The sequence below is a fragment of the Elephas maximus genome, chromosome 4, assembly GCF_024166365.1.
Source record: "Elephas maximus indicus isolate mEleMax1 chromosome 4, mEleMax1 primary haplotype, whole genome shotgun sequence".
Classification (NCBI taxonomy): Eukaryota; Metazoa; Chordata; class Mammalia; order Proboscidea; family Elephantidae; genus Elephas; species Elephas maximus.
The window spans coordinates 86,213,257-86,239,626 of NC_064822.1; the positions used below are offsets into that span (position 1 = coordinate 86,213,257).

The 26,370-nt window shown below is 39.2% G+C and overlaps 1 protein-coding gene and 1 pseudogene across 1 annotated transcript in view; one reads left to right on the top strand and one right to left on the bottom strand.

Annotated features, from left to right (window-relative positions):
* The window catches only part of SMCO2 (single-pass membrane protein with coiled-coil domains 2), a 49,988-nt gene extending 24,877 nt beyond the window's left edge, over positions 1 to 25,111 (top strand). Inside the window, exons 4-10 of the mRNA XM_049884845.1 lie at positions 5,560 to 5,696; positions 6,551 to 6,700; positions 12,821 to 12,911; positions 19,693 to 19,749; positions 22,023 to 22,079; positions 23,046 to 23,206; positions 24,913 to 25,111. Coding sequence (XP_049740802.1) covers positions 5,560 to 5,696; positions 6,551 to 6,700; positions 12,821 to 12,911; positions 19,693 to 19,749; positions 22,023 to 22,079; positions 23,046 to 23,206; positions 24,913 to 25,111 — 852 coding nt within the window. The remainder of the gene's footprint in view (positions 1 to 5,559; positions 5,697 to 6,550; positions 6,701 to 12,820; positions 12,912 to 19,692; positions 19,750 to 22,022; positions 22,080 to 23,045; positions 23,207 to 24,912) is intronic.
* A 188-nt stretch (positions 25,112 to 25,299) lies between these two features.
* On the bottom strand, positions 25,300 to 26,043 carry LOC126076277 (60S ribosomal protein L7-like; annotated as a pseudogene).
* Between the last annotated feature and the right edge of the window lie 327 nt (positions 26,044 to 26,370).

Here is a 26,370-nt window from a genome sequence, read left to right on the forward strand (position 1 = left end):
CATCCTGAAACCAGAAGAACTAGATGGTGCCTGGCCACAACCGATGACTGCCCTGACAGGGAGCACAACAGAGAACCCCTGAGGAAGCAGGAGATCAGTGGGATGCAGACCCCAAGTTCTCACAAAAAGACCAGACTTAATGGTCTGGCTGAGACTAGAAGCATCCTGGCGGTCATGGTCCCCAAACCTTCTATTGGCCCAGGATAGAAACCATTCCTGAAGGCAACTCATCAGACATGGAATGGACTGGACAATGGATTGGAGAGAGATGCTGATGAGGAGTGATCTACTTGTATCAGGTGGACACTTGAGACTGTGTTGGCATCTCCTGTCTGGAAGGGAGATGGGAGGGTAGAGAGGGTTAGAAACTGGCAAAACAGTCACGAAAGGAGAGACTGGAAGGAGGGAGCGGGCTGACTCATTAGGGGGAGAGTAAATGGGAGTATGTAGGAAGGTGTATATAAGTTTATATGTGAGAGACTGACTTGATTTGTAAACTTTCACTTAAAGCACAATAAAAATTATTAAAAAAAAAAGTTAATACACTTGGCTAACCGAAATAGTGGTAGTTCAAGTCCACCTAGAGGTGCCTCGGAGGAAAGGCCTGATGATCTACTTCTGAAAAATCAGCCATTGAAAATCCTATGATGCACAATTCTATTCTGACACGGTGTCACCATGAGTTGGAATTGACTCAATGGTCACTGTTTTTTTTTGTTTGTTTGTTTTTAATTGGGTTTGGATACTAAGTGAATAAGATATGGTAAAAATAGGGGGAAAATGTCTTCCGTGAAAATACAAGGACCTCTTCCAGGTTTCTCACTGAGGCATCCGGATAGCTAGAGAGACCATATGCAGGGGTAGGGAACCTAGACAAGTAACAAGCTGGAGTTGGTGGTAGAGGGGAAATGTGATGAATTTAATTTTTCAGCTGTTGAGTTTAAGACACCTATAGAACATCCAAATGGAAAATATGAGCTCTTCACAGAGCTGCATATAAATGGAAAGTAAAGCCTGTAGGCTGTGTATTTCATGCAAGTACATTTTTAGTTTGCTATTAAAAAATAAAACTATAACTCTTATTTTATGTGCTCAATACTGCAGAATTTAAAAAATCTTTGTACTTTCTGCCTTTCCATTCTTTTCTGGCAATTACCGATTGCAGTGAATTGATTCATGAAACAGGAAGTGTTACCATAAATTATTAGAGACAGAAGGAACCCTACAGTTTACCTGTTCCAATTTTCTCATTACAGAGCAGGAAACTGAGCTATACGGTGGTTAGGTGACTTGTTTAACATCCATAGCAGTAGAAGAAGGCTTAGAACTCAGGTCTTGTGATTCCCAGTGCAAGGCTTTTTTTCTGTATCACAGTGTTTCCGCTGCTTTTGAATCTCCTAGCTAAAGATTTGGTGTACACACAGAAAGGAATGTTCTTTGGTGGTTACTAGGGATGGGAGTCGGAGGGAAAGGGAGTCGCTTTCTAGATAGTAGACACTTGTTATTTTTGGTGATGGGAAAGGCAATACCAAACGCGGGTGAAATCTGCACAACTTGACCAAGGCAAATGATGACACCAAGAAGTATACAAAAATAAGGGATGTTTTTGGTAAATGTTATAACATATAAAATTTTACAACAACAGCAATAATAACCCAGAAATATGTGTGTGGTTGCATAGGTAGATACGTCTGCATACATCTGTATATGAAGGTATATGTGAGGTGTATCCATAAGCATATGTATATAATTCATATATATAATAAAACACATAGAGGTCACAGTTATGGATACTTCCTAGAGATAACCAAACACCTTGCAGGATTAGTTTACTGGGTCTGAAGGCTTAGTCTTGTGGGATAACTCAGTCAATTGGCATAACATAGCTTATAAAGTTTATGTTCTACATCCTAGTTTGATGGGTAGTGTCTGGGGTCTTAAAAGCTTGCAAGTGGCCATCTAAGGTATAATTATTGGTCTCTGCTCATCTGGAGCAAAAGAGAAGGACTCCAAAGACTCAAAGAAGAAACTACAGGAAAAAAAGCCCGCATGAACCACATCCTCATGTACCCTGAGACAGGAAGAACTGGATGGTGCCCGGTTACCACTACTGACTGTTCTGACCGGGGACACAATAGATGGTCCCAGATAGAATGGGAGTAAAATGTAGAACAAAACTCAAATTCTTAAAAAAGGCCAGGTTTACTGGACCGGTAGAGGCTGTTGCCCTGAGACACACTTTAAACTTGGAACTGAAACCACTCTCAGAGGTCACCTTTCAGCTAAATAGCACATTGGCTCATAAAATAAACAATATCACCAGTGAGAGCTCAGCTCTATTAATAAAAAAACCCCTCTATATGAGACAAAAAGGTCAACATTTACCCTAAGGCAAAGATGGGAAGTTAAGGGGTGGGGCAGGGGGGTGGGATAACCAGGGAAGCTAGATTAATGGAATGGAACAACCAGAATACAAATATTGAGAATGCTGACACGTTGTAAAAAATCTAACCAGTGTCACTAAACATGTATAGATATTGTTACATGGGAACTGAATTTGCTGTGTAAACTTCCACCCAAAACACAATAAAATAATATAAAAAAAAAAGTGTTTGGTGGGAAGAAATTAAAATTGTGGATTTTTTTATTTATGAAGAAGTAGCTAAGATATGGTCCCTGGGTGGCACAAAAGGTTAAGCACTGGGCTACTAACTGAAAGGTTGGTGGCTCAAACCTACCCAGAGATGCCTCATATAAAAGGCCTGGGGTCTGCTTCTGAAAGGTCACAACCATGAAAACTCTTTGGAGCAGTTCTACACTGCAACACATACGGTCTCCATGAATTAGAATCTACTCAGCAGCAACTGGCTTGGCTTTTTTTTTTTTTAACTAAGATACAGTGAAATCATATAATACCTGGATAACCTGAGCCTTAGTTTCCTCATCTGTAAATGTGATAATAATTCTCACATCACTGGTGAGGTGCCACCGGGCTGTGAAGGTGCCAGTGTCAGCAGCTTTACATTTCTTTATCTGAACCCAAGTCCTCAGTAATATGAAAAGCGCTGTCTTAGCCTGGGTTTTCTAGAGGAGCAAAACCAGTGAAGCATGTATATACATAAATATATATACAGAGATTTATCTCAAGGAAATGGTTCATGTAGTTGTGAAGACTGGCAAGTCCCAAATCTGTAGGTCATCTGTCAGGCTGGAGGCTTCTTCTGACTCACATGGTTGCATGGGCCAACAAACTCAAAATCGGCAGGTCAGATGGAAGGCCGCTGGCTCACGTACCAAGAATCAGAAGTCAGAAGATGACGATTGCGGACCGGACTTACTGGTCTGACAGAGACTGGAGATACCCAAGAGTATGGCCCCTGGATACCCTTTTAACTCAGTACTGAAGTCACTCCTGAGGTTCACCCTTCAGCTAAAGATTAAACAGGCCCATAAAACGAAACACACCAGCCCAGTGGCAAGGATGAGAAGGCAGGAGGAGACAGGAAAGCTGCTAATGAGGAACCCAAGGTTGAGAAGAAGAGTGTGTTGACATGTTGTGGGGTTGGCAACCAATGTCCCACAACATTATGTGTATCAACTGTTTAATGAGAAACTAGTTTGCTCTGTAAACCCTCATCTAAAGCACAATAAAAAAAATTAATTAAAAAAAAAAAAGATGGCAATGCAGAGGATACAGGATCCAGAGAGAGCTTTGCCAGAACATCCATATATATTGCAAGCAGGCCACACCCCCAACGAAACTGATTGGTTTCAACTAATTTGCTGCTCACATCAGATCACAAAATGGGGAATGATTACATAATATCTGACAAACCACTGAGAATCATGGCCTAGCCAAGTTGCTACATAACCTTAACCATCACAAGAGCCATGGTCTTTGAATCAGTAAACCTAGCTCAAGTTCAGATTCATGCACTTACTAGCCATATATATGAGTTTGGGAAAGCCACTAAATATGAATAGCCAAGAGGATCTCAATATCTGCTTTTATCCACTTAAATCCGTCATGATAATTAAGAGAAATAATGCACGTGAAAGCAACTTGTAAAGATTTATGTGAATGCTAGTTATTCCTACTGATTTGGCCGGGAGTTTACACAGATACTTCAATAAAAGGCCCAACTCTTCCACCTACTGCAGCCTTTTCTCCTTCCAGTTTAAAAGTTGTTTTGCTGAAACAAGAATTTCAGGCCAAACTTCTTCAAAGGATAGAAGAAATATTTCACAATGTATTTCACTGGAGGAGAGAGGTGTTCGTAGTTTAATTACAGTCAATTGTGTGCATGCATAGAACTGAAATACCAGAAAATGCCTGGTATGTCTTTCTGGGACATGGCAGACTTTTTATTACGAAAGAGTTTAAATGAACGGAAAACTCAAGAGAACTGTACAATGATCGATTGCCCAATTGATATGTCCCCATACCTAACTTTAAAAATTGTTAACATTTTGTCACATTTGCCTTATCTCTGTGTGAATAAGTACATGGATTTTTCTGAACCATTTGGAAGTAGGTCAAAGATAGCACAATACTTAATCCCTGTTTCCTTTAGCAAGTATTTCTAAAAATAAGGATTTTTTTCTACCTAGCCACAATATTGTTACCACACCTAGAAAAATTAACAGGAATTCCATAATATAATCTAGTATCCTCAATTCTTTCAGTATTCCAATTTCCTCAGTTGTCCCCAAAATGCCTTTTATAGTTGTATTTTTTTAAACCAAGATCCAAATAAGATCCATGCAATGCAATTGGTTGTTATATCTCTTTAAAAAAAATAGACTCTCTTAATATAGAGTAGGACCACTACCTTTTTCTTTGCCATGACAATGATTTCTTTTAAAGGACCACACTGGCCATCTTATTCAAGTGGTGTTTTAGAGTCTACGTTGTCGTTAGATGCTCTCAGTCGGCTCTGACTCATGGCAACCTTGGGTGTAGCTGAATGAAACGTTGCCTGGTCCTGCTGCATCTTCATGATTGTTATGTTTGAGTCCATTATTGCAGCTATTGTGTAGTGCCTTCCAACCTAGCAGGCTCATCTTTCAGCACTATATTAGGCAGTGTTCTGTTGTGATCCATAAGGTTTTCAGTGCCTAACTTCAGTAGCGGTTGCCAGGCCTTTCTTCCTAGAGTGTCTTAGTGTGGAAGCGTTGCTGAAATTTGTCCACCATGGGCAAACCTGTGGTATTTAAAATACCAGTGGTATAGCTTCCAACGTCATAGCAACACGCAAGCCAACCACAGATGGGTGAAGGTTGCAGTTCATAGTCAGCTGGAATTCTATTCCTTATCAACACTGCAGAGAGCTTGGCATGCTGATCTTTCACATGTCCTGCCTCAGCTTCTGTCTGTAAACTGAGAAGGAGGGCATGTCTGCTTATTCAACAAATTCATTATAAGGCTCCAGCTTCAGGGAGGGCTCTGTACTTATCCCCAGAGAAGAGGGGGGCACACACATGGGCAGGGCTAGAGGGACCACCACCTCTTATGATAACCTTTCTGTTCTGCTTTGCTTCCTTCATAATCTTCCTCAGGATATGTTGCAGCTGGAGGCTGAGCAGGACCAGAATCTGCAGCATGAGCAGGATGAGCAAGAAACGGCTCGCATTCGACATGAGGATCCTCAAATGCCCACATCTCTGCAGTTTTCAGAGGAGAACATCTCCGTACTGTAAGCCTTGACACATGCAAGAGGGAACACTTAACAATGATCTGTGAAGGGCAGGGGAAAATCAAATTCAGCTGAGAACTTGGGGAAAGCCTGAAAGATTTAACATCCATACATGTTTTGAACATAAAGCCCTTGTGTGACAGGTAACTAAGTGTTCCAGCAAAAATGCAAAATAAGGACATTTCCAGGGACCCAGGCAGAGCTGTAGGGTTATCTTTATAATCTTTTCTTTGGAGCCTGGAATTAAGACACATCTCATCACTCTTATAACTTTCTAGATATAAAAATCACTATAATGATCATTAAAAGTCTACTGTTAAGCCCTTGTGGATCCTGTTGCATCCCCTTCCTTCTGTACCAAGACATGGTCGCTATTCTGAAATCAATATGTAACATTCATTCCACGCAGAGAAATTAAACATGTATCTATATTTTTTATTAAATGGAAAATATGCTTTTTTCTTTTTCCAACCTTTTAAAGACCTGTTAGAAATGAATCATCAAATAAAAGCCCAAACTTTTTTTTCTTGTAGGCCTAAATACCTACTTGGACACCCTGGTGGTGAAGTGGTTAAAAGCTATGGCTGCTAACCAAAAGGTCGCCAGTTCAAATCCACCAGGCACCCCTTGGAAACTCTATGGGACAGTTCTACTCTGTCCTGTAGGGTTGCTATGAGTCGGAATCTACTTGACAGCATTGGATTTGGTTTGTTTTTAAGTGACTACTTGTGCTCATTTTGGTGATAGGAAATGAATAAACCAATTAACTTATTGCTGAAAGGAACAGAGTTTTGGGTTACGTGGAATGTTTCCCATTTTCTGCCTTAAAACTGATCATAATAATTTTCCTGCAGGAGTCAAGAGAACATGGTCTTCAAGTTAAATCACTGGAATGCAAAGATGGGTCTACAAGTGAAAGAACTTGGAATTGATCACATAGACTGGATGGAGAAAATTAACAATATCATACGAAAAATAAATGTAACAGAAAACACAATGAAGAGGTAACTGTAGGGTGGTAAAAAAAAAACCAAAGAAAGTTTTACAGCTTCAAAAACTTGAGAAACTCTGTGTTTGAGGTAATAAAGTCATTAGGATAAGAAGTATAGAGTGTTCTGATTAGACATCAAAGTCACAAAATCAGGAAGCCTAAATCAAAATTATCTGCATCTTTGTTTTCTCTTTACTCAAGGGAAGGACTTCTCTCACAGGCTCTTTGAAGCTATGTCAGGAATTATCAAAGGGAGAGCTTTGAGTCCACAGCGACCCTTGAAGTTTCTTCAGAATTGTCCAAAGAGATCCAATCAGCATGTGCAGAAAAAAAAAATTCGAAGTGTATTTGCCAATGCGGATCTGAATGAATTCAAATGGAAAGCTTTTTAAAATGTATCATAAAAGACAAAATTAACTAGTGATTATTTATCCGGTCCTCGGTATAAAGGAATAGAGACCTGGGTTTGAATTCAGATGCTGACATTTCTTGGTTTGGCATCTTGGATAAGTTAATCAGCCTTTTTTAAGCTTTGACTTTCTTCTTCTATAAAAAGTGTTGAGTTACAACAACTTGCTTGGTTTCTTGTGGAGATTAAATAAAATTCCACATATAAAGCACTTAACATTGTGCCTGGTACCCATTAAAAAACCCATTGCCATCAAGTAGATTCTGACTCATAACAACCCTGTAGGACAGAGTACAACTGCCCAATAGAGTTTCCAAGGAGTGGCTGGTGGATTCAAAATATCGACCTTTTGTTTAGCAGCCAAACACTGAATCACTGTGCCACCAGGGCCCTGTGCCTGGTACATAATCCATAATTAAGAAATGTAAGCTATTCCTATAGATAGATTCCTCTGGCCTTCTGAACTTCCCTGCCACATTTCAAACTCTCCTACTGCGGGATTCCTCTTCTCCTAGCTGTCTCCTTCCCCTTTACCTTTCAGTTAAACATCTCTTCAAAAAGGCCTTCTCCTGACCGTTCTATCCAAATCAAAAATCAAAAGCCATTGATGATGAGTCGATTCAGACTCTTGGAGCCCTACAGGACAGAGGAGAACTGCCCCATAGGGTTTCCAAGGCTGTAAATTTTTACGGAAGCAGATTGCTACATCTTTCTCCTGCGGGGTGGCTGGTGGGTTGGAACCACCGATCTTTTGATTAGCAGACAAGTGCTTTAACCACTGCGCCACCAGGGCTCCTAGTCTATCCAAAGTGGGCCTTTTTTCCTTCCCTCCCTCCCCCATCTCGTAGCCATCGAAGAATATTCTCTTCTCTGTTTAAACTATTTCTTGAGTTCTAATAGTGGTCTTGGACAATTTTTGTCCTTTTGCAGCTGACTAATTTCACTCAGCATAATGCCTTCCAGGTTCCTCCATGTTATGAAATGTTTCATGGATTCATCATTGTTCTTTATTGATGTGTAACATTTCATTGTGTGAATGTACCATAATTTATTTATCCATTCATCCGTTGATGGCCACCTCGGCTGCTTCCAACTTTTTGCTATTGTAAACAGTGCTGCAGTGAACATGGGTGTGCATATATCTGTTCATGTAAAGGCTCTTATTTCTCTAGGATATATTCCAAGGAGTGGGATTTCAGGATCATCTGGCAGTTCTATTTCTAGTTTTTTAAGGAAGCGCCAAATCGATTTCCAAAGTGGTTGTTTCATATTACATTCCCACCAGCAGTGTAGACGTGTTCCAGTCTCTCCACAACCTCTCCAACATTTATTATTTTGTGTATTCTGGATTAATGCCAGCCTTGCTGGAGTGAGATGGAATCTCATTGTAGTTTTGATCTGCATTTCTCTAATGGCTAATGATCGTGAGCATTTCCTCATGCATCTGTTAGCTACCTGAATGTCTTCTTCAGTGAAGTGTCTGTTCAGATCCTTTGCCCATTTTGTAACTGGGTTATTTCTCTTTTCATAGTTGAGTTTTTGCAGTATCATGTAGATTTTAGAGATCAGACGCTGATCAGAAATGTCATAGCTAAAAACTTTCTCCCAGTCTGTAGGTAATCTTTTTACTTTTTTGGTGAAGTCTTTGGATGAGCATAGGTGTTGATTTTTAGGAGCTTCCAGTTATCTGGTTTCTCTTCTGCATTGTTAGTAATGTTTTATATACTGTTTATGCTACGTATTAGGGCTTCTAGTGTTGTCCCTATTTTTTCTTCCATGATCTTTATCATTTTAGATTTTATATTTAGGTCTTTGATCCGTTTTGAGTTAGTTTTTGTGTATGAGGTGAGGTATGGGTCTTGTTTCATTTTTTTGCAGATGGATATCCAGCTATGCCAGCGCCATTTGTTAAAAAGACTGTCTTTTCCCCAAGTAACTGACACTGGGCCTTTGTCAAATATCAGCTGCTCATATGTGGATGGGTTTATGTCTGGATTCTCAATTCTGTTCCATTGGTCCATGTATCTGTCGTTGTACCAGTACCAGGCTGTTTTGACTCTGTGGCGGTAAAATAGGTTCTAAATTCAGGTACAGAGAGGCCTCCCACTTTCTTCTTCTTTTTCAGTAATGCTTTACTTATCCGGCGCTTCTTTCCCTTCCATATGAAGTTGGTGATTTGTTTCTCCATCACATTAATAAATGTCATTGGAATTTGGATCGGAAGTGCGTTGTATGTATAGAGGGCTTTTGGTAGAATAGACATTTTGCAATGTTAAGTCTTCCTATCCATGAGCAAGGTATGTTTTTCCACTTATGTAGGTCTCTTTTGGTTTCTTGCAGTAGTGTCTTGTAGTTTTCTATGTATAGGTCTTTTAGATCTCTGGTAAGATTTATTCCCAAGTATTTTCTTGGGGGCTGCTGTAAATGGTATTGATTTGATGATTTCCTCTTTGATGTTCTTTTTGTTGGTGTAGAGGAGTTCAACTGATTTTTGTCCCTTATCATATTTTTAATGTCTTTAAGATCTGTATTGATTCCCTCCCTCTCATTCCTAATATTGATAGTTTGATTTTCCTGTTTTTTCAGGTCAGTCTAGGTAGATGTTATAAACTATTGATCTTCTAAAAAAAAAAAAAAACCAAACTTTTGATTTCATTGCTTTTCTCTATTGTTTTTCTGTTTTCCCTCACTTTTATAAGTTCTTATTTTTATTATTGTCATTCTTCTACTTACTTTGGCTTTAATTTCCTCTTTCTTTTCTGATTTAAGGTAGTTTGGGTCACTGATTTGAGCTCTTTGGTCTTTTTCCCATAGTGGTCTTTAGTGCTCTAAATTTCCCTTTAAACACTGCTTTTTGATAAGATGCCAGACATTTTGAATTTTACCTTGTTTAGTAACTACATATATATATGTATATACACTTTTTTTTTTTTAATAATCTTGAGCTTTGTTCTGGAACAAGTTATTTAGAAATAGTTTGATCCTTTTGAGGCTTGCTTTTAATTTTTATTAGGCGGGACTAAAGCAGCACTTAGTCTAGGACTAACTCGTTCCACAACCAAAGTAATACCTTTTGACTACTCTGTCTGATGGCTTGTGTACTGCAAGATATCCCCAGTCTGGCTGGTAGGAACATTAATTGTTCTTGGCTCTATATGAGCTTTGGAGATTGTTCTGCCCACTCCAGTCTGGTGTTTTTTTTTCCCACCTCAAGTAGTTTCAACATACGTACATGCTGATCGGAGCTCAGCTGAAGACTCAAATGGTGCCCTCTGCAGATCTCTGGAGCTCTTTCTCTGTGCTGCTCTTTCCTCTCTGGTACTGTATCATGCAAATCTAACCTTGGCCTCCCCAAATACCACAGTCTATCTTCTCAACTCTGGGAGACCTGCAGGCTGCTCCTGAATTCCCTCTCCACATTTTGAAACCTGGAAACTCTTCAGGTAGCAAACCAAAGTAATTCTAGAGCTCATTTCCTTAGTTCCCCATATCTGAGGGATTATTGCCCTGCCTTATCCGTTGTTCAATATCTGAAAAATACTTTTTCAATTTTTTATTGTTTAAGATGGGAAGGCAAATCCAATCCCTGTTACTCCATCTTGGTTGGAAGCAGGAGCACCGGAAACATTTATAACATTCTAATTATGTGCTTGTCTGCCTCCCGCATTAGAATGTCAGCTCCAATAGGGCCAGGTTCTGCGTTACTTTCTGTGGTGATGAACAGCACTGAGCATGATAGCTGACACACAGCAAAAACTGAACAAATATTTTTGAGTTAATTTTGTGAAGTACTTGGGCCAGAGGTCTTCACATTCGGCAGAGTTCTGGAGAGCAAAAACTTAGAGGATGAATGTAAAACTAACCACTTTTACCTTCTTTATTAATTTTATTTTTTCCCCTTTTTCCTCCCACAATCCCCCTCTTCTTAACCTGTAGTTTTATTTTTAACTTTTTATTTTGAAATAATTACAGATTCACTAGAGATTGCAAAGAAGTACGCAGACAAGTCCCTCGCACCTTTCCCTCTGCCTCCCTCAATGTACATTCATGTACAGATGCCTGTATTAAAAATAATTCTTCATTTCTCTGGGATAATTGCCCAAGAGTAAAATTTCTGGCCATACGATAAGCCCATTTTTGGTTTTGATAGGAACTTCCAAACTATTTTCCAGAGTGGCTGAGCCATTTTACATTCCTACCACCAATGTATGAGTGATCCAGTTTTCTCCACATCCTCATTAGCATTCGATAACATTAGTTTTCATTTTCATTTTCATTCTGATAGTGTATAATGATAGCTCACTGTAGTTTTAATTTAAATTTCTCTGAGGGATAATGACAGAGCCCTGGTTGTGAAATGAAGAACAGCTCAGGCTGTTAACCAAAATATTAGCAGTTAAGAGTCTACTAGCCTTTCCTTGGAAATCCTATGAGGCAGTTCTACTCTGTCCTATAGGGTCACTATGAGTTGGAATTAACTTGACAGCACACAACAACAACAAGGGCTAATGACATTAAACATCTTTTCATGAATTTATTTGCCATCTATATATCCTCTTTGGTGAAATGTCTATGCATATAGTTTGTCCATTTTTGAACTGGAGAGATTTTTACATATTCTAGATACAAGGCTTTTGCCAGATATGTGATATACAAATATTTTCTCCCACTCTATAATTTGTCTTTGCATACTTTTAACAGGGTTTTTACTGATCAAAAATTTTAAATTTTGATGAGACACAACTGATCAGACAAATTTGATAGTTTTTTATCTTGATGCCATCTTAAGAGAATGATGAGTGCCTTAAAGGAGAACCTCTGCCTTCTTAATCTTTGTATCCCAGTGTGTAACAGCACAGAGAACACATCATGCTATTAGTGTCTAGTTTTTTTTTTTTTTTTAGTCCTAAGTCTCAAAAATTTTTTTGTATGCTTTTTTTTTAAAAGACATTTTATCTAAGCTTCCATTTAATAATTTCAATTTTCTGCTCCTCTATCCAGTTAGGCCTTACATCTCTTTAATATAATCTAGATTACTGTCTTAGTTATCTAGTGCTGCTACAACAGAAACACGACAAGTGGATGGCTTTAACAAACAGATTTATTCTCTCACAGTCTAGGGGGCTAGAAGTCCAAATTCAGGACACCAGCTCCAGGGAATGGCCTTCTCTCTGTCAGCTCTAGAGGAAGGTCTTTGTCATCAATCTTCCCCTGGTCTAAAAGCTCCTCAGGTATAGGGACCCCGGGTCCAAAGGACGCGCTCTGCACCTGACACTGCTTTCTTGGTGGTATGAGGTCCCCCTGTCTCTCTGCTAGCTTCTCTCTTTTGCATTTGAAAAGAGATTAATTTTGTAGATTGAGTCCTACCTCATTAACATAACTGCCACTAATCCCATCTCATCAGCGTCATAAAGACAGGATTTACAACACATAGGAAAATCACATTAGATGACAAAATGGTGGACAATCACACAATGCTGGGAATCATTGCCTAACCAAATTGATACACATATTTTGGGGAGACCCAATTCAATCCATGACAATTACTTAGAGTGCTTTTTACTTTCTTAAATTGCACTTATGGTCTCTTGTTCCACGACAAGTACTACCAGAGTCCTTTTATATGGGAATAGTATTTCATTTTTGAAAGATCAGAAATATCTCCTCCATTGGATGATTTTTCTTAAGCCACAGGACTTAGTCCATCTCTTGGTTTGTTCACAGCTTGTTAAGAGAGGTGTTGTCTCTCGAGAACCAAATTGAAAAGCTGGAGTCCCACCAGGACCTCGACCCTGATCAGGAAGCAAACACTGAGGTAAGCTGGAGGCTTGGAAAAGGCAATCTGGGAGGCTGGGGACTTTGGCCACCCTCTCTGCTCCTTCTATTGCTTAATAGGTAATAACAAGAATTAAGACCTGTTTTCTGTCGCAAAGAGGAGTACTCTCAGTGGTCAATTCTGAGCCCCTTTTTCCTGGTACAACCACTTTCATTCTCTGATAATACAAAAAGGCTAGACTTTTCTATTTTACGTAGAAACTTGGTCAGACAAGTTTGAAAGGTTTTTATCTTGATACCATCTTAAGAGAATGATAAGTACCTTAAAGGAGAACCTCTGTCTTCCTAATCTTTTTATCTCAGTGCTTAACAGGACAAAGAAGACAGCCAGGAAATAAATGTTTGTTAAGAACTGCACTCTTAGAATGTAAGAGATTTATTTCTGTTCGTCTTTGATGCCTTCATGAAGAATTCTCATGTTAGTTTTCACAGTCTCCAAAGTTTTCCTGTTGTTCTGTCTCCTTCCATTTCCTAGACACTCTTGGGGGAGAAAAGTTTCATTTCTTCCTTTTTTTAAGAGTCATAGAATGTTAGACCTGAAAGGTAGTTGACCACCTTTGAGTGAGAGTTGAACTTCAGAGTCCTGGTTGATAGTTTTTCTGCTTTATTGTAACTTCAGGTCTATGAAATAAAGTCCCTAAAAAGGGAAAATATCCATGTCTAGCTACCTGTTTTTATTGAAATTCCCAGTCACTGCTTTGACTCAAACCACAGAATTTAAATTAAGTGAATACTGGAAGAAGTAAAGGAGAGAGATGTCTCTTTTACTGTAAGATGCTAATGTTTATTTAGGCCCCTTATACATTAAAAGCCATCCACAGGTCAGCACAGGTTTATCACCAGGGAAAAAATATCTTTAATAGTCCAACATTTTAAAATCACAATCACATTTTGTGCTAGCTAAAAAGAAAAGTCAAGAGCTTTTCCACTATTTTTGGTCTTTGTAAATTGCAAACTATAGAAAATGGGAAGAAGACAGTGGCCAAGAATTATTCCCTCCAAAAGTTATCTGTATAGCAGGAATGTGGATTTCAGTGGGAAGTGAGGGTATAGAGAGATGAATGTCAAAAGAATGGGGAGAAAGATAGAAGAGTACAAAGATGAATAAAAGTGAGGTGAAAAAAATAAGGTGTTGGGATGATATGAAAGGGGCAGGCATCACAAATCTGTATGGAAATTATACTAGATATTCACTGCTTTGTATGCACATTAAAAGATAAGCACAAGCTTAAAAACTAGAAATGGCCTGATAATCCACCAATTAATGAATAAAGACCCCTGGTGATACAATGGTTAAGTACTCAGCTGCTAACTGAAAGTTTGGCACAAAGACCTGGTGATCAGCTTCCCTAAAGATTATAGCCTAGGAAACCCTATGGGACAGTTCTACTCTGTCATATGGGTTCAATGTGAGTTGAAATCAAGTCAATGGCACCTAACAACAACAGTGAATAGATAAACTGTGCTATATTTATAGGATTGAATACTGCCCAGAACTAAAAAGGAATGAACTATGGATGAATCTCAAATGCACTATGTTGAGTGAAAACAGCCAGACGTAAAAGACTATATAATGTCTGATCCCATTTATGTAATATTTTGGAAAAGGTAAAACTATAACAACAGAAAATAGATTAATTCTTGCCAGGGAATATGGAGAAAAGGAGGAAGGGAATGACAAAGGGCACAAGGAACTTTTTGGGGCAACGGAAATATTCAAGATCTTGGTTGTGGTGGTGATTACATGACACTATGCATTTGTCAAAAATCATAGAGCTGGGTGCTTTAAATGACCACATCTTACTGCATGCAGATGATACCTCAATAAACCTGACTTTTAAAGAAAAGGCGCAACTTTGTCCTCAATGAATATATAGGCTGACCAGAAAGGCTGCATAAACACACGTGCAATAATATAAATTAACGTTGTTGTCGTTAGGTGCTGTAAAGTTGGTTCTGACTTGTAGTGACCCTATGTACAACAGAACAGTCCTGCACCGTCCTCACAATCGCTGTTATGCTTGAGCCCATTGTTGCAGCCACTGTGTCAATCCATCTCGTTGAGGGTCTTCCTCTTTTTCGCTGACTCTCTGCTTTACCAAGCATAATGTCCTTCTCCAGGGACTAATCCCTCCTGATAATATGTCCAAAGTATGTGAGGCATAGACTTGCCATCCTTGCTTCTAAGGAGCCTTCTGGTTGTACTTCTTCCAAGACAAATTTATTTGTTCTTTTGCAGTCCATAATATATTCAATATTCTTTGCCAATACCACAATACAAAGGCATCAGTTCTTTGTCAGTGTTCTTTATTCATTATCCATCATTCGCATACATATAAGGAGACTGAAAATACCAGGGCTTGGGTCAGGCACACCTTAGTCTTCAAAGTGACATCTTTGCTTTCAACATTTTAAGAGATCTTTTCCAGCAGATTTGCTCAATGCAATATGTCGTTTAATTTCTTGACTGCTGCTTCCATGGGTGTTGATTGTGGATCCAAGTAAAAGGAAATCCTTGACAACGCCAATCTTTTCTCCATTTATCATGATGTTGTATATTGGTCCAGTCGTGAGGATTTTAGTTTTCTTTATGTTGAGGTATAATTCTTCACAAAGGCTGTGGTCTTTGATCTTCATCAGTAAGTGCTTCAAGTCCTCTTCATTTTCAGCAAGCAAGGTTGTGTCATCCGCATAACGCAGGTTTGTTAATGTGTCTTCCTCCAATCCTGATGCCCTATTCTTCTTCATGTAACCCAGCTTCTCAGATTATATGCTCAGCATACAGCTTGAATTGGTATGGTGAAAGGACACAGCCCTGACACACACCTTTCCTGACCTTAAACCAATCAGTATCCCCTTGTTCTGTTCGAACAACTGACTCGTGATCTATGTACAGGTTCCTCATAAGCACAATTAAGTGTTCTGTAATTCCCATTCTTCACAATGCTATCCATAATTTATGATCCATACAGTTGAATGTCTTTGCATAGTCAGTAAAACACAGAAAACATCTGTCTGGTATTCTCAGCTTTCAGCCAGGATCCATCTGACATCAGCAATGATATCCCTGGTTCCACATCCCCTTGTGAATCTGGCTTCAATTTCTGGCAGTTTCCTATCAATGTACTGCTACAGCTGTTTTTGAATGATCTTTAGCAAAATTTTACTTGCGTTTAATATTAATGATATTGTTTGATGATATCTACATTCAGTTGGATCACCTTTCTTTGGAATAGACGTAAATATGGATCTTTTCCAGTTGGTTAGCCAGGTAGCTGTCTTCCAAATTTCTGGGCATAGATGAGTGAAGACTTTCAACACTGCATCCATTTGTTGAAACATCTCAGTTGACATTCTGTGAATTCCTGGAGCCTTGTTTTTTGCCAATGCCTTCAGTGCAGCTTGGACTTCTTCCTGCAGTGCCATTCACCCATTCCTGATCGTATGCTACCTCCCAAAATGTTTGAACGTTGACCTATTCTTTTTGGTATAGTGATTCTGTGTATACCTTCTATCTTCTTTTGATGCTTCTTTCCTCCTTTATTCTTTTCTTCATAGAATCCTTCAATATTTCAACTTGAAGCTTGAATTTTCTTCAGTTCTTTCAGGTTGAGAAATGCCAAGCATGTTCTTCCCTTTTGGTTTTCCATCTCCAGGTCTTGACACATGTCATTATAATACTTACTTTGTCTTCTCAAGCCACCCTTTGAAATTTTCTGTTCAACTCTTTTCTTCATTTCTTCCTTTTGCTTTAGCTACTCAACGTTCAAGAGAAGTTTCATAGTCTCTTCTGATATCCATTTCGGTCTTTTCTTTCTTTCTTGTCTTTTTAATGACCTCTTGCTTTCTTCATGTTTAATGCCCTTGATGTCATTCCACAGCTTGTCTCATCTTCAGTCATTAGTGTTCAATGTGTCAAATCTGTCCTTCAGATGGTCTCTAAATTCAGGTGGGCTATGCTCAAGGTTGTACTTTGGCTCTGGTCGACTTGATTAATTTTCTTCAGTTTCAGCTTGAACTTGCATATGAACCATTGGTGGTCTGTTCTGCCCTTGGCCCTGTTCTGACTGATGATATTGAGCTTTTCCATCATCTCTTCCCACATATGTAGTCGACTTGATTCCTGTGTATTCCATCTGGTGAGGTTCATATGTATAGTCACCCTTTATGTTGGTGAAAAAACGTATTTGCAATGAAGAAGTCAGTCTTGCAAAATCCTGTCAAGTGATCTCTGGCATCGTTTCTGTTACCAAGGCCATATTTTCCCACTACCGATCCTTCCTTGTTTCCAACTTTCACATTCCAATCACCAGTAATTATCAGTGCATCCTGATTGCATTTTTGATCAACTTCAGACTGCAGAACCAAAAAAAGCAAGCTCGGTGCTGTCAAGTCAATTCCGACTCATAGCAACCCTACAGGACAGAGTAGAACTGCCCCATAGAGTTTCCAAGGAACGCCTGGTGGATTTGAACTCCTGACCCTTTGGTTAGCAGCCGTAGCAGTTAACCACTACACCACCAGGGTTTCCACTCAGACTGTGGAAGTTGGTAAAAATCTTAAATTTTTACATCTTTGGCCTTAGTGGTTGGTGCATAAATTTGAATAATAGTCATATTAACTGGTCTTCCTTGTAGGCATATGGATATTATCCTATCACTGACAGCATTACACTTCAGGATAAACCTTGAAACATTCTTTTTGATGATGAATGCAATGCCATTCCTCTTCAAGTTGTCATTCCCGGCATAGTAGACATATGATTGTCTGATTCCAAACAGCCAATACCAGACAATTTCAGCTTACCAGTGCTTAGATGTGTGAGTCATCTAGTGCTGCTGTAACAGAAATACCACAAGTGGATGGCTTTAATAAGGAGAAATTTATTTTCTCACAGTCTAGTGGGTTACAAGTCCAAATTCAGGGCATCGGGTCCAGGGGACAGCATTCTCTCTCTGTCAGCTCTGGAGGAAGGTCCTTGACCTCAATCTTCCAGTGGTTGAGGAGCTTCTCAGGCACAGGGACCCTGTGTCCAAAGGATGCACTCTGCTCCTGGTGCTGCTTTCTTGGTGGTATGAGGTCCCAACTCTCTGCTTGCTTCCCTTTCCTTTTATCTCTTAAGAGATAAAAAGTGGTGCAGGCCACACCCCAGGGAAACTCCCTTTACACTGGATCAGGTAGGTAATCTGAGTAAGGGTGGTGTTACAATCCCAGCCTAATCCTTTTAATATAAAATTATGATCACAAAATGGAGGACAACCATACAATACTGGAAATCATGGCTGGCCAAACCAAGGTGACACATATTTTGAGGGGACACAATTTGATGCATGACACTAGGATATGGATGTTTACGTGTTCCATATCATTTTTGACCATTTCCAATTTTCCTGGATGCACACTTTATGCATTCCAGGTTCCGATTATCAATGGACGTTTGCTGCTGTTCCTTCTCATTTTGAGTCATGCTACGTCAGCAAATGAAGGTCCATGCCATTAAGGTCGACTCTACTTTGAGGAGGAAGCTCTTCCCCAGTCATCCTTCAAGTGCCTCCTAATTTGAGGGGCTCATTTTTCTTCCAGCACTATGTCAGGCAATGTTCTGCTGCCATTCTTAGGGTTTTCACTGGCTAATTCTTTTCAGAAGTAGACTGCTGGATCCTTCTCCCTAGTCTGTGTTAGCCTGGAAGCTCAGCTGAAACCTGTCTGCCATGAGTGACCCTGCTGGTATTTGAATACCAGTGGCATAGCTTCCAGCATCGCAGCAACATGCAAGCCTCCATAGTTTGACAAACTGACAGACACGTGGAAACCTTTAAATACAATTGTTACAGAAATAAAGTTAGTAGGAAGGATTTTAGATTTACTCTGGTAAAGAGGAAGGTGAAGACTGTTAAAAAGAGATATAAAAACAGCAAATAAAGTGGGAAAACTCAAGGAGAAATAAGTGCTAATAAAGTTAAAACAATATCACATGAATCGGCTCACTTATTCCTCATGAAGAAATTAAGTGACTCAGGCAAGAAAGGGGAAGGAGGGAAAATTATAGTAGTTCTTAAAATTATACTATTTAAAAAAAAAAAAAAGAAATGTATTTAAATGACCTGTAACTAGACTGACTTGATTTGTAAACTTTTACTTAGAGCACAATAAAAATTAAAAAAAAAAAAAGACCTGTAACTTGAGGAAAGAGCTTTGAGGTGGCCTTTGGGCATCATCTAATAGTGAGCCCCTACCCCAGACGGCTTTCTGAAATCTCCACATGACCATCTAGACTTTCTGAGACTGACTATCTGATTTATCTTTAATACAGTTATCTGTGATATGTACTATGTAAACATGTTTACTATTTAAATAGAGTAGGGCACCAGGTAAAATGTGATTGTTGTATCACAGCTCCTTTTTACATAATTAAACCACACAGTTCAGGGATCGGTGATGAATGATCTATAAAAGAAGAACGTACACTGCACAGTGTCCAGTTCAACTACAAGCTACTTGAGGGTAGAATCTTATTACTTGTATCCAATTAGCACAAAGGCAACCTTTATAGTATGTGGCTAATCATGTCTTGTTGATTTCCTTTAATATTGATTTTGGATATCAGAACATAGAACAATATAAAAAAAAAAACAGCTTCTATTAAATCTGAAAGTCCTTTGATCATGAATGAGCTTGCTCCTAAGAATTAGTCTTATTTTTTTTTAATTCAATTCCATACATCATTCATTATAACTTAAACTCATCCTTTTGTTTTATAGGAGAAGATCATGAAAGTTAAAAAGCAATTAGGAGAAATGGACAGCAGATTACTCCAGGTAATAACAAAATAGCTTCACAACAAAGGAGGAAAAGCAGTTCTTTAATGAAATCTCAGATTTAGAAATTTTTAGTGACTGGAAACTAAAATTAGATGAGAAGTAGACTCAGAATTTTAAATGTGGAAGGGAGCTTTTTGTCCTTTAGTCTATATCCTCACTTTCAGAAAAGTGTGACTCAAAAAGATGAATAAAGTGAGTTGCCCACATTTCCAAATGATTAGAATCAGTCCGCTATTTTGCTCTCCCACACGTCTCTATGTATATTTTTATCTAACAAATGTTAATACATGCTTATTGCAACAATTAAAACATTATAGAACTATGTCATATAAAAAATGAAGAATAGTCCCTCTCCCTCAAACACCATAAACACTTTAATATATTCTTCCTGAGTTTTTATGTACATACCTTTATATGTTGTTATTGTTTTAAAGGGATCATATGACTATACGTACTGTTTTGCAACTTCCTTTTTTCACTTAGCATTTTTTCTTCAGCAACTTCCTGTGGTAGTAGGTGTAATTTTACCTTTTTATTTTCACTGTTATATGATGCAGGATTTGATTTTTGGATATATTAAATTTATTTCGTTGGACATTTGGGGCTGTCAAATCAATTAAAACCATACAAACTATGCCTCGAAAATTCGTATCTGTGCTTACTTTTGCAAGTACTTCTTTCAGGAATCAGTTTCTAAAAATGATGTCACTAGAACCCAAAAAGATGTCACTTTGAAGACTAAGGTGCGCCTGACCCAAGCCACGGTATTTTTAATTCCATCGTACACATGTGAAAGCTGGACAATGAAAAAGAAAGACCAAAGAAGAATTGACGCCTTTGAATTGTGGTGTTGGCAAAGAATATTGAATATACTGAACAAATCTGTCTTGGAGGAAGTACAACCAGAATGCTCCTTAGAAGAAAGGATGGCGAGACTGTGTCTTGCATGCTTTGGACATGTTGTCAAGAGGGATCAAGCCCTGGAGAAGGACATCATGCTTGGTAAAGTACAGGGTCAGCGGAAAAGAGGAAGACCCTCCAAGAGATGGATTGACACAGTGACTCTAACAATGGGCTCAAGCATAACAATGATTGTAACGATGGTGCAGGACTGGGCAGTGTTTCGTTCTGTGGTTCATAGGGTCGCTACGAGTTGGAACCGACTCGACAGCACCTAACAACACAACAACAGAACCCACCCCCCAAAAAAACCAATGTTGTTGAGTGGATTCTGATTCATAGCAACCCCATAGGTTTTCTAAGGCTGTAAATGTCTACAAAAACAGACAGCCATATCTTTCTTCTGTGGAGCTGCTGGTGGTTTCGGACCGCTGACCTTTCTGTTAGCAGTCAATTGCTTTAACCACTGCGCCACCAGGGCTGGGAAAACCTTGTCCAGGAGTTGATTCTGATTCATAGTGACCCCACAGAACAGAGTAGAACTGCCCCCATAGGGTTTCCATGGCTGAAATCTGTGTGGAAGCAGACTACCACAACTTTCTCCCATGGAGCAGCTGGTGGGTTCCAACCACCGACCTTTTGGTTAGCAGCCAGGTGCTTAAACCCATCTTTTATGAATCCCAGTACACTGTTCTTCCCACTATAGCTGTGGTTTTCAAGGTACCTTCCAAGTCTATTATGGGATAATTCATTTGGAACCTTTAAAAGTATTGTTTACTCTTGACATGTGTGCACTTGGCACTCGGTCTTAGAATGGGTGCTTTGCTTTCAGCCAGTGTCTTGTTCTTACTCAAAGAAACCAGCTGAAACCACATTGTCTCCACCTGACACCCTATAGGAGACACAGGAAGAAAAAGAGAAACCAGGTCCCTTTTGCAGATAACTTTTGCTAAGTCACAGGGGCTGAATACTCAAATTGAAATAGTGAGGGATTATACTTATAAATTAAATATTTAAAAGAAATACCATTTTCTTATGTTCTCTGAAACATATTATGGGCCTACGACTTCAACTAGTGTGGAAGGTTTTTAAAGAGCAAGGAAGGAGCAATGACTAGAGAGAAAGATGATTCGTAGTTACCTGCTATTATGTAAATGTCTGCTTTTAAAGCATTGAAAAGAATCTTATCAATCTGTTCATGATTCTCCCTACAACTTACCATGATTATGCTATGAACTTATCTAAGGGATGGATTTTGCTGAGTAGAAATAAATTTCAAAATAAGTGGTGTTAAAATGAGGGAGAGTTTACTGTATAAACCAGAAAAATGTAATTTCCATTTTACCCAAAATTGTGTGTGTGTTTTTCAGGCAGATGCTTGTAATGAAGCTCAAGAATTAAAGGAGAAACTCACTGAGAGAGTGGAGGTAAGATTTTTAATTATATACATGTTCAAGCAATAATAAAATGATTTATATCTAAATACAGGGACAATTCTTTCCCTAGACATTGAGGGTACTTGACATACTGGTCTCTTTCCAGCCTTATCACCCTCTTCTCCCCTTCCTGGCCCTCTGCTTTGGGCCAACAGAACATCTCACAATTCTGTTATACGCCTGAACTCTCATACCCTTGTGCTGCTTCCACTTTCATTCCTTCATCTGGTGCTTATTTTCTATGTCTACATAGTACCCATTCTTCAAGGCTCAACTCCAATGTCATCTCCTCCTCCAGACCTCCTCTAATCTCCCCCAGCTTGGGAAATGACTCTATCTCTGAACTCCTCCCACACTGAGATAAATGTAAATGGGTGAATGAAACAATGAATGAACAAATGAATGCATCAACTTAACTGTCACCTGCTCAGAGGCGCCCAATTATCCCAGTGATCTAGAGTAGACATCCCCAGCGCCAATGTAATATCTAATGTACATATGTGTGGTCATTTATACCTTGTCCCGCACGTCCTGCAAATGCACACATAATAGGATGCAGATTCCTCTTCTGTTTTGTTAACCACTGTATCCTAGAACATTGCCTGGTAGGCAGTAGTCACTCAATAAATATATTTTGCATAAATAAACAAATCGAACAGATGAATTCAGTATGAGTATAATCATCTTCCTACATGAATAATTCAGTAGTTAAAGATTAGCATGTGGGTTACACTTAATTTCTACCATGGCTCTACTTTACTCTGCGAATGTGTAAGTCTTTCTCACAAGCAAGTATGCACCTGCCAATGGCTTCCTCACACGACTTACACAGTAGGGATTTGTACTGTGGGCCCCTGAGGTGTCACAGAGGGAAAGCACTCTGCGTTGTCTACAGTAAGACTGGCAAACATCTAGAATCATTGACGTTTTAAAATAGTTGATTGCTCTTTTCTTCAGAACTTTTTCAAGAACATAACTCTGATGAATAGAAACCGGGAGAAGTACCAAATGCAAGAATGGAAAACAGACTGTCACAGACCTGGAGAAATGGAGCCACTGCTTCCTCAGGTTCCTCCACCATCTTTAGTGGAAAACTCTCCTTCTCGCTTTACAGTGTGGTAAGTCAAGAAAGGAGCCATTGTGGGCTGGACAAAGACCCCAAAATGTACTGACTACTGTAAGATTGAACTTCTTCAAGTGTTGACTAAAAACCTGTTTTATTTTCCTTTGTAAATTATCTATTCACATTCTTTAAAGTTCTCTTTTTCTATTGGACTTATAGTACTTTTTATTGTTCCACATATAAGTTTATAGCTATATAGAATAGGGTAAAGGTTACAGCCTAGAAAACCTTATGGGGCAGCTGTACTCTGTCACATGGGGTCACTATGAGTCAAAATTGACTTGATGGCACCTAACAACAACAATATATATTATTTTAGATGTATGATATAGATACATGTTACTTTTATATATATATGTATGTGTGTGTATATATATATATATACACACACATATAAAACCAAACCGTTGCCTTTGAGTCAGTTTTGACTCATAGCAACCCTATAAGACAGAGTAGAGCCACTCCATAGAGTTTCCAAGGAGCTCCTGGTGGATTTGAACTGCCGACCTTTTGGTCAGCAGCTGTAGCACTTAAACACTACACCACCAGGGTTTCCATATATATATATTTCCTAAAGGATTGCATTTGCAAGCTACAGCTACCTCCATTAAAGGAACATTTGAAAATCTGTTTGCTGGACAGGGTGCCTCTCCCTGGTATAGTATTGGAGGCACACATACTGGCAAATTTTTAATCTTTGAATCCCTTTCTGGAGCTGGCACACCATCATATATACCCTGAGTATTGTCTTTGAGCTGGGTCACAAAACAGATCCATAGCTAGCTTCAACTGTGCACTGGATTTTCTTTTGAAATGTATTATGGATGGTAATTATCTCCAGGTAATTGGATTATCTGTGACATGTCTTTTCTTCTTTGTGCTTTCCTGGATTTTCCAGATTTTCTACACTAATCATGTATAAAACTAAAATAGCATGTATAATTAGAAAAAAGTAATTCAAGAATTTTAAAACAAATAAGTAAAATATACCATGGGTACAGCCCAGAAGAAGGAGTCCTCCTCAAAGACTTGAAAAAGCTTCAAATACTTTATAAGGGAAAGTCTGGTTCCAGGAGAAAACTGGTAACAGGGAGGGCTGAATTCCATTTATCACATTACGTTTTCTATCCTGAGGCAAATCTAAGTCCCGTGCCTTTATTTTCCCCCAAATAGGCATCATATACCTTACAAATGAGGTAAAGATGGCAATAATCTGGTGGTACTGTGAGATAGAGCATTTCAACGGCAACAGCCCCATAATATCCAGGGCTTCATTGTTTCAGGGCCACAGACCCTTAGGATTCCAGCGGCAGTCCCAGCACGGACTTAAGTGCTCTTTTGCTCTAGTACCAGTACCAGTTGCCACTAAGTCGATTCTGACTAGAGATGATCCCATGTGTGTCAGAGTAGAACTGTCCTCCACAGGAGTCTCAGTGGCTGATTTTTTGGAAGTAGATAGCTAGGTCTTTCTGCTGAGGCACCTCTGGGTAAACTTGAGCCTCCACCCTTTCCGTCAGCAGCCCAGCCCATTACCAATTTGTACCACCCAGGGATGTCTCATCTATGTCCAGCTCCTCCTATTACAGATGTAAACGGAGGTCAAGAAAAGTTCAGTTACTTAAAGTTATAGAGCTACCTGGGGGGAGGAGCCAGGAGTCACGTCAGTGTGGTTTTCTCAACAGACACTTTCTTTCCTTGTAGGAAACGTGCACTGAGGATTGTCACGTGGTTTTGTGTCCTCATCTTCACTGCACTTTCATGTTATGTACTATTTTTTGATCCCACATTTATCTTTGAAAGGATACTCCCTAGAATGCTTGGTCGCCGAAGGATGTGGGAACTACGGGAGGTTATCTCTCCTTTCTTGGATTTGGAAGTGGAAGACTTGTTACCCTCCTAAAGACACGGGAGTTACCATTACCCTGCTGACTTTGTCCCCAATAAAATTCTGGCTGTTATTGAATTATGGTTGTTAACTTATTTTTCAGAAAATGCTGTATAATGTGTTTTGTTTTGTTTCAATTTGAAAGCAGTTACAGTTTTATTGACTGACCAGATTACAAAAATAATCATGGTAGACACCTAAGTTCATCCTTCTAATAAGCTGTTGATCTGGTCTTCCCCGTTGCCAGCATCTCCACCTTCTACAAAACGGGGGGCCTCTTTCTTCATTCCACCTTGCGGAGAAGCTAATTTGAAGGGCTACAGGAAGTTGTTTGCTTCTTTGAAGTGTTTCCCAACAGTATAGATCTCATGAATCAGATCCTCCATGCAGATGATGCCATATTTACCAAGAGATGGTGCAATCAAAGTGTTACCTGTCAGGGCAATTTGCTTCTTATTGATTTTGCCATAACCACACTTACAGATCAGTTCATTCACTGATTTCAGGTTTGGGTACCCCCATGCAACATATGGTTCCACAGATTCTTAGCATGTTAATCGAAGCCTTATTGAGCTTAACAAAGGTGCCGTTGAAGATCTGGCAAAGGCGAAGAAGCTGAAACACCTTTTGAACCTTTGGGCTCACACCATTGATACCTCTGATCCTGATAACAAATGCCAACCTGGGTTCTGCAGGTACGTAGAAGTTGCCAGCTTTTCTTGCCATCCTAGCCATTCAAATCTCAGTCCTACTGTACATTTGCCTGTATTCCTTATGATAGTCCTTAACTTTCTCATAGATAAACTTCCTCCTTGCCTTTTGAAGCATCCTTTGGGCAAACTTCTTTCTTAGGTGCTTGATCTTTAGTTCTGCAAAATTCCTTCGTTTTTCTTAAGGGTTTCTGGCACAGCAGGAAACTTCTTTTTCTTCTCTTTGACACCCTCCATGGTTCCCACTGTGTAGTGTTTTGCAGATAACATTGTAATTAGGTAGAAATTGGTTGATAACATAAAAAAAATTTATCTTCACCTTTAGGATTCACAGTGACTTCCTGAATCATCTCAAACATTGCTTAAAACATTTACTTCACACCAGTAACTTGCCCTCCTCCCCCAACGCTGAGTATATTGAGACTTGGTCATTCTTCATTTTGACCTCTGATGTCTCAGAAGAGAAAGACAGAAATCCTCTCCATTGTATCCAGTTTTGTTTTAATTGGATTGGGATCATATTTTGGTTGTAGTGGACATTTCTTGGTTTTTGCTCCCTAACAT